The 16,656-nt window shown below is 42.8% G+C and overlaps 1 protein-coding gene across 1 annotated transcript in view; it reads right to left on the bottom strand.

The window, feature by feature from the left end:
• Positions 1-1,343: 1,343 nt before the first annotated feature.
• OGFOD3 (2-oxoglutarate and iron dependent oxygenase domain containing 3) overlaps positions 1,344-16,656 on the bottom strand; it is a gene marked incomplete at its 5' end in the record, with an annotated part of 37,734 nt that continues 22,421 nt past the window's right edge. Inside the window, 2 exons of the mRNA XM_026051389.1 lie at positions 1,344-3,090; positions 15,563-15,686. Coding sequence (XP_025907174.1) covers positions 2,954-3,090; positions 15,563-15,686 — 261 coding nt within the window. The remainder of the gene's footprint in view (positions 3,091-15,562; positions 15,687-16,656) is intronic.

Raw genomic sequence — 16,656 nt, 5'->3', positions numbered from 1 at the left:
ACATTAAAAGCGCTTGTATTCAGTAGCTCAGTATGGAATTTGTACTGGTTTAACCAAACAGGCTCTGTTCTTAATGTGTGGGGAGGTGTAAGAGCCAGCACTGCCTTTGCCAGCAGCAGACAGGAGGCTGAACCTGACAGGGAAGAGAAATATCAAAAGTAATGAAAAAGTGTTTCAAAATCAGAATTAGAAGCAGGGATTTGCAGACAGGTACCTTTTAAAAGTATATAAAAATATATAAAAATATATATTTTAAAAAATACATATATATTAAATACTTAAATATACAGAATGCCTGGAGTTATAAGTGGACTAAATCAGTGAAGATAATTTCTAGTGGTCCTTGACTCTGCAATTCCAATCAGCCCCAGGAGCACTAGCCTTTCTAGGATGAGTATTCTCTCAGTGGAGGCCATGACCAAAATCTTTTAGATGGTCCTGTACTTCCTCATTTTCTATTTAATTTCTCCATAGGTTTAGGTATTGCTTCTTGAAATTGGCTACCGAAGCTTCAAAGATAAAATCTCTGTACTAAAACACACGGTGTACTCAACTACTACTTGCGTCTCCCCCACCAAAACATAAATTATCTTACAAGGTGTAGCACGCACAAGGCTTTCACAGATTGCACTTGACAGCTTTGGTCATCGCATTGAATGCATTGCTGAAACTAAAAAAATCCAGACAACACACATCCCAAGTTGACTTTATTTCTGAATGTCAGTCAATTCACAGCGTGGAAGAAATGCACCGTGACCTGAAGACATCATAACACAGCGGGTCCCGGAAAGATTAAAACCTGAGATTTCCCCCAAGACACAACGCGCTCTTGCTGAGCAATATTTTACCGAGGGCAGCTCTGAAGGAAGTGTCATTTTCATTTAGTGCAACTCCAAGCCTGCCTGGCAAACAGGAGGGTCTAGCAAACCTGTCCCAGCGTGCCCAAGCTCTATTAATTCATGTGGCACTCTTATTACACAGCAGTGATAGGACATACAGGCAAGTGAGAATTTCTAGATCCAAGGACCTCACCCTGGAGAATCACAACCCAGATCCCCAGGTATTTAGCTCCAACGCTATCAAATGTTTGTGTTGAAAAGGCCAGATGTATTTAAATTACAAGATAATGGTAGAAACCAAGTTTTAACCCACCAGTAAGTTTGTTGCTGGCGCTGCTGACATGTCTCCATACAGACGGACTACTGAAGTATAATGCAAACTTTGAATTAAAAGCATACGAAACAAGTGTCTAGATAGAGCCCAACTAACTTTATTTCCTAGCAACAAATCTTCTTCCTTGCTAGCAAATTTTCATGTTTCAGAGCAAAGAAAATGAAATGACAGAAAACTCATCTTGCTTTTGTGCCTTATGGGAATACCACCCATAGAACAGATGCAAGTGTTCAGTCGCTGTTCCTCTTTATCCTGATCTTCAATGTAATGCTCCGGTATCTAGTATTTCTCACGCACTGAAAGGTAGATTAAAAGAAAAAAAACCTTACCCTATTCCCAGATTTTTTGAAGAATTTTGCAGGAATTTTAGGGGTATTAGTAAACAATCAACAAGTTTGCCTCAAAAATTGAGGAAAAAATTAATTAGTAAATGGTAGGAAAAAACTAATCTGCTAATTTGCAAACACCTTTGGTTATAATAACAAAAAAGATAGTTCACAAGATTACACATTTGTTTTATTACTCCATCTGTATTACAATGAATCCCTGAAGCTCCCAGAATTTGTTATGCGATTAACACCACAGACCAGTGATCACAGTTAATAGAAAAAGTCTTTATATTAAACAAAAGTCCAAAAAGACTTATTGAGAAACTTTTTGAAACCGAGAAAACATTGCTCTGGACAAGACAAACACAGTATTTTACGCCATGAGATTTGTAACTGTGGGAACTATTACTAAAACGCAAAGCTTCCTTTAATTTAGTCTTAAGTTTAGGCCCATTAAACAGATGTTTCCAAAGTATTTCATCATCTTCAAAAAGAAAATCCTCTGTTTCTGAGCCAGGTATGGATGTATGACAGCTCCTACCCGTGACCATTTCCATTTAAAATATGTGAGGACATTTCACAGTCTCCTTCACTGGTGGTTTCTATCCCAGCCTTCCAAACAGCAAGTCTGGATCAAGTCTAAGGAGATCAGATGTAGCTCATGGAAAACCTGAAGGAATTAGCATTCTACTCAGCTCTGTCCTCTCCCAAGTCCTGCTGCCCTAACTGGGAATTACTTGCTCACATGAATGCAGGAGACTGCCTGACTGCCTCTGTCCATCTCTCCCTTTTGTATTTGCCCCAAGGACAGGCTTGCGTGCTTAAGCCGTTGCCACAAAGACCTCTTAGCTATTGCATGGAGTTCTCCACCTTATTACAGTTTACTTTAAAAAAATAAAAAATAAAATTAAAAAAACTCCACAGTTCAAGTAAGTTCCAGTAGTCAACCCAAAGGTGTAGTGCCAAATAGTGCCCGTGCCGGGGAGAACACATTCCTCTATCAATAAAAATACATTCAGCAAAATAACACTCATTGCTGTATTAACTTTGGTGAAACCTTCTAGAGCTCGTTAGTAATGGAAGAGATGAACAGAGTTTAACAACACAGGGAGTTATGGCAGGATGTAGTCCAAAAGGTGGCTTGCATCTTTTAAATGAAAGAATTAAAAGAATAGAAAGAGAGCACCCCAGGACTCCTCTTGGTTTGCAACTATCTTCTTAGAGAATGAAGGCAAACCCTTGACAGAATATCCCAAATTTAAGTTGGTCCTTAAGGCACTGTTCGCAACACTTACGGAAACGACACGGTGAACATGAAATGTATTACAAAATACTAACCCAGTTGGGAAATTTAAATTGGAGTTTACACAAAAATGTTCTGTACGTGTTTTCCTCTTCCCCTGCAGGGCTTCTCTCATTCCATTTGACCTCGTGCTCCATCCCAGGATGAATTACGCCAAGACTGGGTCCCCAATGCTGTGGTCGGGGTTGCAGGTGAAGGAGATGGTGATGGCATAGCGAGTGCCCCAGCGGACCTTCTCCACCCGATGAAGATTCTCCGAGCCAGAGGTGAAGAAGGAAACCCGGCCTGTAAAGACAAAGCAGGGACATGGAGTTTGCCATTCTGCTGTCAGCTTTCCGCACAACCTGGCGGTTGTTGCCTCGGTCCGACTGTTCCCCGGCTGCCCGAGGGCCCCAAGGTCATTGCAAAGCCAAAGTGCTGCAAGCTTCTCCTGCGCTCCGGCAGCTTTATGGACTGTCTAAAACACACGTTAAGTTTGTGCTACAAAGCTGGACGTGCAATTTCACCATATTTCATTGTTCCTAAAAGGTGGGAGGAATCCCAGAACATTCAAATTTAGCTCTGAGTTGCCTTTATTAAAAATAATAAATAAAAAATAAAATAAAACCCATACCAGTCTAGTGGCTGAACTGTCAGGAAAGTATTTTGGTTTCCTCTCTGCTCCCCTCCTAATCTGGGCTCTAACTTTAGACCAACGGAGGGAATGCTACACAGGTGGCAAAAAATCCGTAGTGGAAAACCAGCCAGCAGGTTTAAGAGCAGCTGTGGCAGCTCCTCCGATCTGTACAGCTTTGCATTAGCTGTGTTTGCTACAACTTGTTGTGCACCATTGGATCACTCACTGCTCAGCTGGGTTAAAAACACGCAGCTCTCACTCTTGCATGCAAGTTGAATTTTCCTTAGAAAGAGGCAAACTGTTTTACAGAAGCAAATCCTGCACTTCATGACTTCAGCTTTTCACTACAACTACCACCCTCTGTGGTGGGGTTGCACTGGACTTAATTGGCTTTAAGGTGAAATCTGTTTACACCAATAATGACATTTGAGATTTATTAGCTTTCCACTTCATGAAACAGCAAAATGCAGCACTCAGTATTCAGAATTATTTATCTGTTTGACAATATAAGTTTCATGTCTAGCGAGTAACCCAGAAGGGAAGCAGGACTCCAGGACCACACAAGCTCCCTGCGAAGCCAGAGAGACTCACCTGCACAGCTCCTCCATCCCAAGAGCACATTTTCCTACTTGTGCAACTTTTCCACTATTCAAATTATATTACAGTTTGTTATCCACTTATCTTGGGGAAGTCGCCTGACAATCTGCCTCTGCCTGGGACGCGTTCTTCATCAGGCAAAACAAAGCACCTGGATGCCTACTTAAAATGTGCACTATTAATTAAACTATTAATTAAATTATTAAACTATTAATTAGTGCACTATTAATTAAACTATTCCAACAGTTATGCCATTCACACTGCAGAGACGGGCACTAGCTCTGTGGCAGGCTCTCCCCACACACACGCTCCCTAAAAAAGATCCAAAAGGTCTCGAAGATATTTGGCTTGTAAACTCTTTAGCAAGGCTTGTGGGAGACCTGAGCAAAGGCAGCCTGGTCTTGGGGAGCCCGGTTCACCCCCTAATACCTGCGGTTTATTTGAGGAACTTGTCCCCCTTTGCACACAGCTCATATACACATTGGTGTCCTGCGCTTACAGATCAAAGACTGTATATGAAGGCAACGTACTCCAATCCTGCGGGTGTTATAATGAGCAGAACTACTCTCTTAAGATTTCATGCAAATTTAGTTCCATTTGTTCTGAAAACATTATTTTTATTCTTATTTGCACATCATTCAAATCCTTCATTATCAATCCATCCCCTATTCACCTAAAGCTTTGCCTTAATCGGAATTTCAAGCGTTTTGTGTTTCATCTCTCATAAGTAGTAGCAGTAATTCAAAACTAGACAAATTTCAGTGTATTGTTTAAGCCAGTTAATTAAACTGGATTCTTTGGCTATAGAGAAAGTGTTTTAATTTCTTTAGAAAACATTGTTTTAATGTGTGGTGTGGTACTTCTGCATCTCATCCCTTACCTGCTGATTGCAGCTTCCAGGTAGCTGAGTAAAGCTACAGCCTGTTATAGCAGATGCTTTTACTCACCTGGGAAGAATTCTTTTCAAATGCTTTCCATTGCAAAACTTTGAGCATAATAATCTTAATAGTCTAAGTGTGCATAAAGAGCACAGTCAGAGCTCACGAGGGGCGGCGGAGGGAGCCGGGTTATTCAGTGCAGAGAGGAGGAGGCTCCGGGGACACCTTATCACCTCTACAGCTACCTGAAAGGAGGTCGCAGGGAGATGGGGTCAATCTCTCCTCCAAAATAACTACGGATAGAACAAGAGGAAACGGCCTCCAGTTGGGCCAGGGGAGGTTCAGGGCAGAAACCAGGAGGAATTTCTACATGGAACGAGCAGCCAAGCGTTGGAGCTCAAGAAACATGAGGATGAGGTGCTTGGGGACACGTTTTAGCAGGAGGGTGTTGAGGGGCTCACGGTTGGACTCGATGACCTTGAAGGCCTTTTCCAACCATAATGATTCCATAATTCAAATGCACCAAGACCATACCCTTCCTAATCCTGCTTCAATAATTTGACTTAAGAGTGAAATCCCATTTGAATAAAGTGAAACTCATGTCAGGACAAAGCAAGTGTTTCCCCTATCTGATTTTGTTCTGGCTCGAGTCTGAACATTTCTGAACTAGGATTTTAAATCCCTAAGTTTCAAGCATGTTAACAAGTGTAAGGCCATATACAATGCAGGATCGTTTTAGATGTGCATTCAAGGTCCACTACTCTCTCCAGCCTGTGAAAAATTGTTAAGAGTGATTTTTGTGCTTCATAATAGCTTAGTATTGCATTACAAATGCTTAAGAACAGCTGAGCAACTACTCACTGTACGTCAAAAAATACATAATTTATATACTTTGTGATTTCCTACTGAAACCTTTCTAAATGACAAAAGCTCAGGAGAAACTGCAGAAATTTCTATTTCTGCCCCTTTTGTCATTTTCTTTCATTATTTAACAATCGCCTCAAATGGGTCTTTCATTTTCTTCTTCCCTCCCACAAGCTCCCCACTCTGATTTCTTTCCAGCATGCTTTTTGCTGCATTAATGAAACTTTGACTTCCTGGCATGCACATTTCAATTTGATTCATGAACACTGACTGTTAAAATAGAGCCTTTTTGGGATGGCAAGCTGCTACTCCATGCAATTTTATAAGATGCTACTACTTACCAAGAAGAGAGAACTATAATACCCCCTAACCCTCAAGGCATGAACTTCTGGAGAGTGGAAGAAACAGCAACGGGCTGGGGCCCTGTTCCAGGCTCCATGTTTCTAGGCTTTGAGAAAGGCACCAGTGTCCAAGCAGGGTCCATGAGGACGGACACTGGGATGGAGGTGCCCTCAGGTTAGGACTCCCTGTCCAGGAATATCACTCTCTTGCAGCTCCTCTCTCAAGCCCAACCTTCCCAGGCTGAGGGTGAAAACAAAGCCTTGTTTTTTCTCCACCAAAGTATTTCATCTTGAACGGGAACAAGTGCCTGTATTTATCCCAGTCACTGCAAGGTGCAGGAAATTCCATCGCTGCTTTAGTTTCACCATCCTGGGACCAGTTTTGGCTCCCCGTAGGGAAGCGTGGGCTGCCCTCCCACATTATCTGCCCCGTCTCTTCCTCCTCACCTTCCACGACACTGAATTCAGGCAAGACACCGTCTTGTGGCAAGCGTCGACCACAGAGCACACAGCCCTCTGCACTCGCCCTGTCTTCATTCGGATACTGATGCTTTTGAAAGGGCTTCTATGATCCTTCCTCTTTGCCCTCCACAAGAATGAGCTTAAAACCTGTACTAAAACTACTCAAAAGCGCCATCCATAAGTGCAGCCGCTTCTCCATCCCTTGGTGTCCCTTAAAGATCCACACAGGCTTTTTAAAACGTCTTCCTAAGAATACAAACAAAGGATAAGAAGTTTCGGAGACAAGAGATCTGTTGTCACGGAAAACTCACATGCAAATTCATTTAAATGCACCAGTCTCTCACGTTGAGCTGGGGCAAGGAGCTGTCAACGTGATGAGCACCGCAGCATCCATCAAAACGGGGTCTGTGTCACCGACAGAAGTCGAGCTCTGAAACACGGAGAAAAGCCGGCGGCATCCAAAGCAGGAAGGGAACCGCAGGGAGCAGGATCTTCATCACACTCTAGGCAACCACTTATTCTCCTGGGGATTTTCTGAGATTTTTTGCACCGAGCCTTGGGGATTGTTATTTATAAAGATATACGAGTGCCGATCGTAAGATTCACTGCTGGCAATTTTATGCAATCCTTATTTTGATGAAGCAGCACTGTTATTTTGGGAAATTGTACTTAACGAGAAGCAAAAGCACAGAGTATTTCATGAAAGGCAGCAATTATACCCCATTTAATTACTCAAGCAAAACCACCAGAGGAATATCTGTATACACTATATACCTTTGCATTTCCAGGTTTCATCACACAGATTGCCCTTTGCAATGAGGGGGTTTGGATTAATTCAGCAGGTAAAATTGCTGCAAGAAGCAGCAGATGGGAAGAATTATCCCTTCAGTTGCCTATCACAGTGACAGCATCAGTATTCCCCAAGGCTTGCTCTCCAGAGACAAACCAGGTTGAATTTTAATGTTAGGTGGCACTTCCATAAACAAATTACCTACAGTTTGCTACCTAAACTCAGTACTGGGAGGCAATATAGACTGGAAAAAAAAAATGTAATTGCCAATGAGAACTGCATCTTCAGTATATACTGTGACTTTGGTGAAACTACTTAATCTTTCATATGTTTTCTCGGTTCTAAAATCACAGTAATACTGACCCCCATGTACCAGGGTTACCACAAAAATTAATTAGCAAGCACAAGTACTATGCTTTGCAGCTAACACGTTCAGCGGCTTCATGGTGAAGGCCTCCTCTGTTCTTCTCTTTCTGACAACAAGAAAACTAATGAGAGATGATAGGACTAAATTATAACAAGCTGGGGGAGAAAACTTAAAAAGACTTGAAGAGCCTTGCAGTAGTATCACACCACGGTGCTTCTGAGGAAGCATCACTACTGCAAGGATCTTAAGCCTCTAATGTTATGGAGACACTCAATAATTTTACGTTAGAAGAGACACTGGGACATCATCTGGTCCAACCTCCTTCCTCTGAGCAGGGCTGACTTCTAAGATACAGCAACTTCAAAGTGGCACCAGATGGCTCAGGGTTGCAGCATTAACAGCTGAGAAGCATCTAAAGCACAGCGAAACCAAGAAGAGTTTTGGGTTTTCTCAAACTAGGGAAAGGAGAAGAGGGGGAGAACGGTTTGTGACACTACCAGCCTAGCACTTCACTGCGCACTAGTCCAAAGAGGCCGAGCAGCTGCACAAAAGGGAATAAAGCAACATCTCCCACATTAAAGGGAAGCAAGAGCAGTTTATTTGGCACTGCAGATTTATTCAGCATCTTTCATCTCATGCACTGACAGCTTTGACTGTCTGCTTAACATTTACCAGCCCTATAATGTTGCTCAGAAAGGAGAAAAAGAAAAAAAAAAGAAACTATCATCAACTGAATGACACCAAGACAGAAGCATGGCCTGTGAAATGTCCCTTGTCAGCTGTTAGGATTAATCACAAACTCATTCCCATGTACACTGTCCAGAAAAACACAGTATCCTTCAGCAAATAAGCTTATACTAATACTTCCTGTAATCGTGCAATAAAACTTATTTAATAAAAATACTTACTCGGTTACTTACTAATAAATGCAACATTGACTATGGAGAGTTTGAAGCAAGCCCTTCTACAAATTGCGTGAAATTACTATGTGACAGCAGCAACTTTCAGTGCCTTGGGAATGGGCAGACTGCACTTCTGTCACTGCTCTGCTGTCAAGGACTCCTTGGTCCAGCGTGTCAGACAGCAGCACCTTCGGATAAAGCTGCATTAAGGAGCTGGAAACCTTTCAGAAAGGAGTGCTGAAAATCATCGGATCACCAAGAGATTGAATGAAGGAGTATTTGGCTGGTGCTTCCTCCCCACGTGCACACCACTGCTCTGCTAGTCTGGATCCTGTCCCAGGTTTAAACCAGGCTTAAAGGTCTCACCTCGAGGACGGTCATCAGATGTTCTGCAGATCTTTGTGCTAGCAGGAAGGGGGCAAATGTCTGTAGCCACTTTCACCACACACACAGAGGAAAAGTGCACCCAGTGCAGAAGCATAAAGGTCTAAAAAGAAATAAAGCCACAGCGGGTATCTAACAAAGACGAGTTAAAAAGTTGTTCCAAAATCACTTAGGAGATGGAGAAATTACTCGATGTTATAAAGAAAATCAGTGATTAACACCGTGAACTCTCTTGGCTGCTTTGTAATTTGCTAAAATATTATCAACACTTTTAAATGGACTTTAAATTCAGAAGTACCTGGACTGAAAACTTCTAAATTACCAGGTTTTCTTAAAAAAAATAAATGAACAGCTTAATCATTTTCTACTAAAAGTACACGAACATTTTTGGAATACAACAGTCCCCTGCTGACCTCTCTTCCATCAGCACAGTTGGTTATTCAAAATACCTGCAGTTTTCTACGTTATTTCTCAAAGTTTAAAAATCTCATGGGGAACTAGTAAGTGAAAACTGCCTAACTGTGGTCTCCTCACCAGCCTTTTGGACACCCACCCAGCCTTTCAGCCCCATCTCCTCTCCCTGTGCCGGAGGGAGAAAGGCAGGGATGTGGCCTCCGCTCTGCCTTCCAGCTCTCCCCTTTGGGACCCAATCCCACCCAATCTCCACTGCCAAAACCACTATGTTTCTCCCATTTTAGAGCACAGCAGACAGCTGAGGAAGGTTTATAACTTACTGTCAGCTTCATCAACAAGCTACCAAGAGAAGGTTCTTGGTAGAGAAGGTAGCAGTTTAAAGCCCTTGCAATAGCTCTGTATCATGTATTTAACTTTCCTTGACCTTGCCAGACAGAGCATGACCACAGCTCAGCTGTGGTCAAAGCACAGGAATGCCCAAGATCTGGATTCTGGATTTCTGATGGAGAAGCTTCATCCTCACACAATGATTTACTCAAAGGGAGCCCATGGGTAACTTCTGCTGCTCATATTTCACTCTAAAAATATTCTTTTAGTAGAAACAGTTCATGGTAGCACCTCTAGTGTGTGACACAGTAGTGTGTGACATTAACGGTCACAAAGCTGAGGAACCAGAAAGAAGCAAAATGCCATCGTTACTGAACTATCCTGTACAACACAGCTGAGCCAGCCATGATTTCGTATTTTGTTTTACTCTGTCACATTACCTGGATTTCATCAGGTAACTGTCATTTCTTTTTCTCTCCTCCCTCTTCATGCCTTCAGCTTTGCTGTGCATTTATCCAGCACCATCCAATGAAACTGGTAGCATATCAGCCTGCATCTGCACTGCATAAAACACAAGTACAGCAAGCAGTGGAAAGCAAATCAGTTCCCTATTACATTTTCTCAGTTGCAACTTCAAATATTTTGTACCAGGCCATTTTTCAACGTTGGCAGTGTAACTATTCCCAAGTCACACACTTGATCCTTTCAGCAGTTCAGCTAAAATAAAATGATCATTACTAACGTGAATAACTGATACCTACAACAGGAGAGAGCTTCCTGTGTGAGGGAATTTGTACCAGCAGCCTGTAAACTGGTCTGAGTTGAGTCTCAGCTAACTGGACTTTCAAAGCAACCAAGGGTCAGGATAAATGGGGCCGAGTCCAGTTGGAGGCCTGTGGCCAGTGGAGTCCCCCAGGGATCAGTACTGGGCCCGGTGCTGTTCAACCTGTTCATCAATGGATGAGGGCACGGAGTGCACCCTGAGCAAGTCTGCAGATGACACCAAGCTGGGTGGAGTGGCCGACACTCCGGAGGGCTGTGCTGCCATCCAGAGGGACCTGGACAGGCTGGAGAGTTGGGCAGAGAGGAACCTCATGAGGTTCAATAAGGACAAGTGCAGGGTCCTGCACCTGGGCAGGAATAACCCCAGATACCAGGACAGATTAGGGGCTGATCTGCTGCAAAGCAGCTCCACGGAGAGGGACCTGGGAGTCCTGGTTGACATCAAGTTAACCATGAGGCAGCAGTGCCCTCATGGGCAAGGAGGCCAATGGGATCCTGGCTGCATCAGGAGGACGTTGGCAGCAGGTCAAGGGAGGGGATCCTGCCCCTCTGCTCAGCTCTGGGGAGGCCAAACCTGGAGCACTGGGGGCAGTTCTGGGCTCCCCAGTATAAGAGGGACGTGGAGCTTCTAGAGAGGGTCCAGTGGAAGGCAACAAAGACGCTTAAGGGATGGGAGTAAGTCTTGTATGAGAAAAGACTGAGTTGGGCCTGTTCAGCCTGGAGCAGAGACGGTTGAGAGGAGATCTGATCTACAGGTACAAGTACATGAGGGGAGAATGCAGGGAGGAGGGGGCTAAACTCTTCTCAGTGGTGACCAGTGACAGGACAAGGGGTAACGGGTATAAATTAAAACCCAGGCAGTTCCCTCTCCATGTGGGGAAGAGCTTCTTTGGTGTGAGGGTGCCCGAGCCCTGGCCCAGGCTGCCCAGGGCGGCTGGGGAGGCTCCTGCTCTGCAGATCTCCCCAACCCAGCTGGATGCGCCCGGGTGCCCCGAGCTCTGGGTGTCCCTGTGGAGCAGGGGTTGGACTGGTTGATCTCTAGGGGTCCCTTCCAACCTCAGCCATTCTGTGGTTCTGTAAACAAGAGATTAATTCAATACCGTCACATCACCAAGCACTACTAGAATAAGACAGCAGAATCCAGAAAGAAGTTATCCTTCCTTGGAGATAGAAAGCAGGAAAAAGTCTTCAGAGCTATGCAGAGAAATGAGGATTGACTGTATGTATTCACTTCAATTTATTTTTGTCATCTCTGCAACAGCTTTTTCCTACCTTTTCTCTGTAATCAACTTATTAGTGCCATATGAAATTTGTTAATGCATTATAATTACCGTGCCTGCCTTCCCATCTAGAATCAATGAAGTTTGCATTATTATACAATTTGTTTATTACTGCAGTGACTAATGCCTGCTCCATTTATTTTTCTCTAATATTGACATTATTCTCTAATACTGACATTATTTCTCTCTAGTATTTTTTCTAATATTTGTGTGTGTCTTGTTTTTGGGGTTTGTTTGTTTGTTTTTCTCTCCTCCTTTGAATCCTGCTCAGTCTATAGCTGTTACTGATGACTGTGGCCATCGGGACGATGTGCTGCAGTTTTGCTGACTGGATCAAACCTGAAGTTAGCCAGAACGCCCCAAGATTATCTGGTACAAGGCAGCTTTTACCTTCAAAGTGGAGAAGGATCAAAGCAATCATCACCAGGGAAAAATTAACCAGTCCACAACACAAGACAAATTCTCCAAGCTCTGCAGGCCTACGTGACAAAGTACATTGGATCACTAAACACATGCTAAATACAATGTTTGGACCTTCTGTTAATGCTGTTGTGGGACTTCTGATTCTGGAAATTTCATTTATTCCTTGTCTTTTCTGTCTTATGCTCTTCATGTAGTAGCAAATTCCTCCAAAATGATTTTTTTTAAGAGCACAACTAAATAGAGATATAACAAATCCCCACTATTTAGCTCAGATACTGCAATTATTCTTGCGATTATAGGATCTGCAATAAAACAAAAGCTCTGGAAATGTACACACAGAAACCCTGAAGACCCTGGACCCTGAGATAAGGCTCAAGCTTTGAGCATACACCTGTAAATAAAGGATAGCTCAAGCCCACAGATTCCCAAACAGTTCACACCTTCATCACAGCGTTTTTACACTTACAGAAATGTAAGTTTCCCTGGGACAGCAATGAAAAGATGCTAAATTCGCTATTCAAGGAAGGAAAAAGAAAGGTCAGTTTGTACTCTCCACTGCACAGAATTCATTTTGCAAAACAAATTGTTCTTCCACACACTGTGCGATTGCAACATTTCCCTCCAGGCCCATATAAAGAAAAAATATATAAGATAGATCGTCTGCAAGCTGAAAACTAGCACAGCAAAGATCACCTTAAAGAGAAAGCAATATTACACGCACACTAAGAACCTAAATCCACCCATTTCAATCCAGCTGCAGGTTTGACCCACACTTAATGTCATAAAACACATGGATTTTTGGGCCATTTCTTCTCTAGACCAAAGCTCCCCCTTTTCCCAAGCCTTGAAACTCAGCTCATCTGCAAAACAAGAACATTAGAGTCTCCAGCATGGAAAGAAAGCCTGAAATCATATTTTTATTTCTTATTTCCCCAAACAAGAACTTGTTTTAAGAGCTCTTCAGTTTCTACCAAGTTATGACAGTTAAAAGCACTTTCATTTCACTGTAATCTTAGCTACTGGGGAAACAAAAAAAGAAAAAAGTGGGAGGAAAAAAAAGTAAATGTGCAAAAGACATTGACAGAATATGTTTATTTTGTAAAAGATTCCATATTGTAGCAGTAAGATCAGCAGAGCTTCTTCCCTCTTGAAATGCTCATTTACCATTAGATTCTAAAATTTGCTGAATCTGATTTAACTTGAATTTGATGAATGTAATCTCATTTTTACGAGTCCACCATAAAATCATAATCCAGACACAGCCCGGAGCGGATTTAGTTACAAGCACATTCATGTCTGCTGGCACTAGGCAGTATCAGTGACGGGAAATTTTAATAAATAAGTCCTAGACAAAAGGACAGCAGCTTGCAGCAAGGAGAGAAAAGCAGGCGAGGCAGAGCAAGACTATCACAGAATCGCAGGCAGGCAGTAATAAACAGTCAAACGGAAATAAAACCAGTGAAACTGCAGTAAAACAGGAGCTGCCAACCCATATTCTGGAAGAATTAAAATATATCTGAGTTAGTTTGAGAGAGGGAACTAAAGGAGAGAAGGACGAAAGCAAAAGCCCAAGGCATCAGTTTGAGAAACAGAAATAATGAGATCTTAAAACACAACAACTACTACTTTGGAACTGAATCTTTATATGGAGAAAAAGAGAAATAATAATTAAAAAAAAACCCTTCTTTTAAATAGTATTTCACTTGCAGCTAGGAACTCTCTTGCTGCTGTGAAATTCTGGCAGCAGACAGAGGTCCCAGCTTAAGGCCAAAGACACACATGCATTTCTTTTGGGTTTTCAAAAGTTTTCAAAGATGATGGGCCCTCTTTACTTTGCTAACACTGCCCAAAGGTCTACACGTGTGAACTGACCTGACAGTAGCACCCTGGATATGCCCATTAAAAAGAAAATAAAAGTCTCAGGAGCTTCTAAATGAGTAAGTTGTAATTCTTTTTTAAACCTAGAGGTATTTTTTTTTTTTTAAATTATTAAACCAGACAATGTTACAGACATTGATGCAAATAATATTGAGAGATCTAAGACCTCTCTCTCGCTAACACAAGAAACTGCAAAGAACTCTCCTGAACGGGACAACTTAGCTCCTTGGCCCAGCAGCAACACAACCCGAGGCCACCCTCTCAGTACAACCTGCCTTTTAGCACCAAGCAGAAAACAAAGCCCAGCTGCCTTCACCTTAGGCTGCGCTTTAACACCTTTTCTCACAGGATTTTAGCAGTAATTTAGGTAGCACTGCAGGTGGTGACATTCTCATGGGATTCCCAAAAACCTGCGCTTGGCAGAGGGCTGTGGAAGGAAGGCGACAGCAGCATTAAAACCTGCTGTTGCAGACATGCACCACGTCACCTGCCCAAAGGGCAGCTCCTCTGCCTGCTGGGCACGAGCTCCTTCCACAAGCTGCAAATGCAGAGTTGGGACAAAAACCTATCAAAGGGAACGGCCAGAAGCCAGATGCTGTGAAAAACCTTTCCCTCCCTCCCTTGGCCTCATCTGCTCTCCATTTCACCCCCAGAACAGCACAGAGAACAAATACTTTGCAGCACAGCCTGCAAATTAAAAGGATGGGGCTGAATGGCTGCAATTTCACAGCTACAGACTGTTTCAAGTGAAGTGGGGACACTGCTGCACACACCGGCCCGAGCGGGCGCCCCAGTGCTGCCAAGGCAGCAGCTGCCCTTGCAGCGCCCCACAACTCAGCTCCAACCTCGACAGCTGTAAAAACCACCCAGAACTGCGTCTTTGAACGGCGCTTGGTTTAAACTGCTCTGCTCCAAAACATAGACAGCGGCACTTTGCAAGGGAAGATACTTTTCATTAGGGTTTATTTGCAATCACTGGATAAACACACACACCTGGGTTGATACCAAACCCAGAATGCAGATAATCTCGGAGCTGCTTGCAGGCAGAACTGCTGCTGGTCAAGAGTCACTGTCCATCCAAACCCCCTCGCAGAAAGAAACTGCCCCTCTGTAGGCAACTGCAGTCAGTTCTGCCTGCACAGAGCAGTAAAGGAAGCTCAGGTCAAAATGCCTAAATTGCTTTATTTTGCACTCGCTGTGGTTTAAGCCTGCTCCCCCTTATCTTGCTCTCTATGCCACAGGAAGCTGCTAAACTGTCATAACTTGATCACAGCTCTGAGCCCTAGAGCTCTCCAGTAAGTCACTTCGTGCTGCTTAACTCCAGCCAACTCTATGAAGTCAGAAAATAAAACAGTGAAAAACCTGCTACGTTCTTCCATCGCTAATCACTAGGTTAAAATGGGCAGAATTTGGCGTGCTTCAAGGTGGGCAAAGCAAGAGTCTCGTCTTACCTGCTTGGGGCTCCACGGTCTTGTTGGAATCTGTGTCCATAAACACAAACCGTCCGCCGCCAAAGTCTTCGGCGTAGTCAGAGAGATAAAGCAAGGACGTATAGTCAAAGGAGCCATACGTTACCTAGAAGCAAATTAGCGTTAGGATTATCACATGCTACTCTTGTCTGAGCAGGACACAAATAATTAAGCAACTGGATGCAACGGGCTCTCCTAATTTCCCAATCTGCATGTACTTAGTGAAGGATCTCTAAAAGCTGAGAAATAAACCATGCATTTATAGAAATTACATACTATTAGCCTAGTCTGTTAGCCTAATCTGTTATGCATGTATATATACACACATACAAGATACATACCATGTAGTATTCTATTATTATTGTATCTGTGTTATTTCTATTAAAATGTTCAATATTATGGAACTGCCTGAAGCCTACTAAACAGCGAGCAAAAGGGCAATGCAGCATGAGTACCTGCCCCTCTGCATCGCTTTAAAAATGATATAGAAGGGCTCAGCACTCTGTATGTTATAATCAAGATAAAAATCTCACCATATGAGTGATAATGAGGTCCAAGAATCTTGGATTAATTCTATCTTGTATAAGACTGCAATTAGATGTCTCCAGAAACCTTATCTGGAATTCATTTTGCCAATGTCCCTGTGCTCTGCTGGCTTCAGTGCAGGGACTTCTGCACACCAGTGAATCAGATCTTCCAGACACACGCACGTTTTCTGGAACTCCTACTCTTCTCAAAAAACGTTAAGGGTAAAAATTGTCACAAGAGGCTTTCTACAAGACTGTTGCAGCCCATTTTTAAATGTAAATGATGACTTTCTTTCCTCTTCAAATATTATTTATTTTGATGTGTATTGAAAATGCAAAAAGAAATCTAATATTTCTTTTAAGACAGCTCAGAGAGAAGCTGTCTTAATTCTCCAGAGACTTTAGCGAGATTCTGAAAATTCTTCCTTTCCATTTCTACCTAGTAGATACTATTGATATAACATTGAAAGGGCTGTATTCTCCAATTTGTTTACAGCATAGCATGATTCAGTCAAACTCCGCATTAGAGTCTAAAAAAAATGTGCAAAG

Source organism: Nothoprocta perdicaria, unplaced genomic scaffold, assembly GCF_003342845.1.
Source record: "Nothoprocta perdicaria isolate Ctin4 unplaced genomic scaffold, notPer1 scaffold_75, whole genome shotgun sequence".
In the NCBI taxonomy this organism is placed as follows: domain Eukaryota; kingdom Metazoa; phylum Chordata; class Aves; order Tinamiformes; family Tinamidae; genus Nothoprocta; species Nothoprocta perdicaria.
Note: the sequence above shows the minus strand (reverse complement) of the source record. Positions and strands in the feature narration are given on the sequence as shown.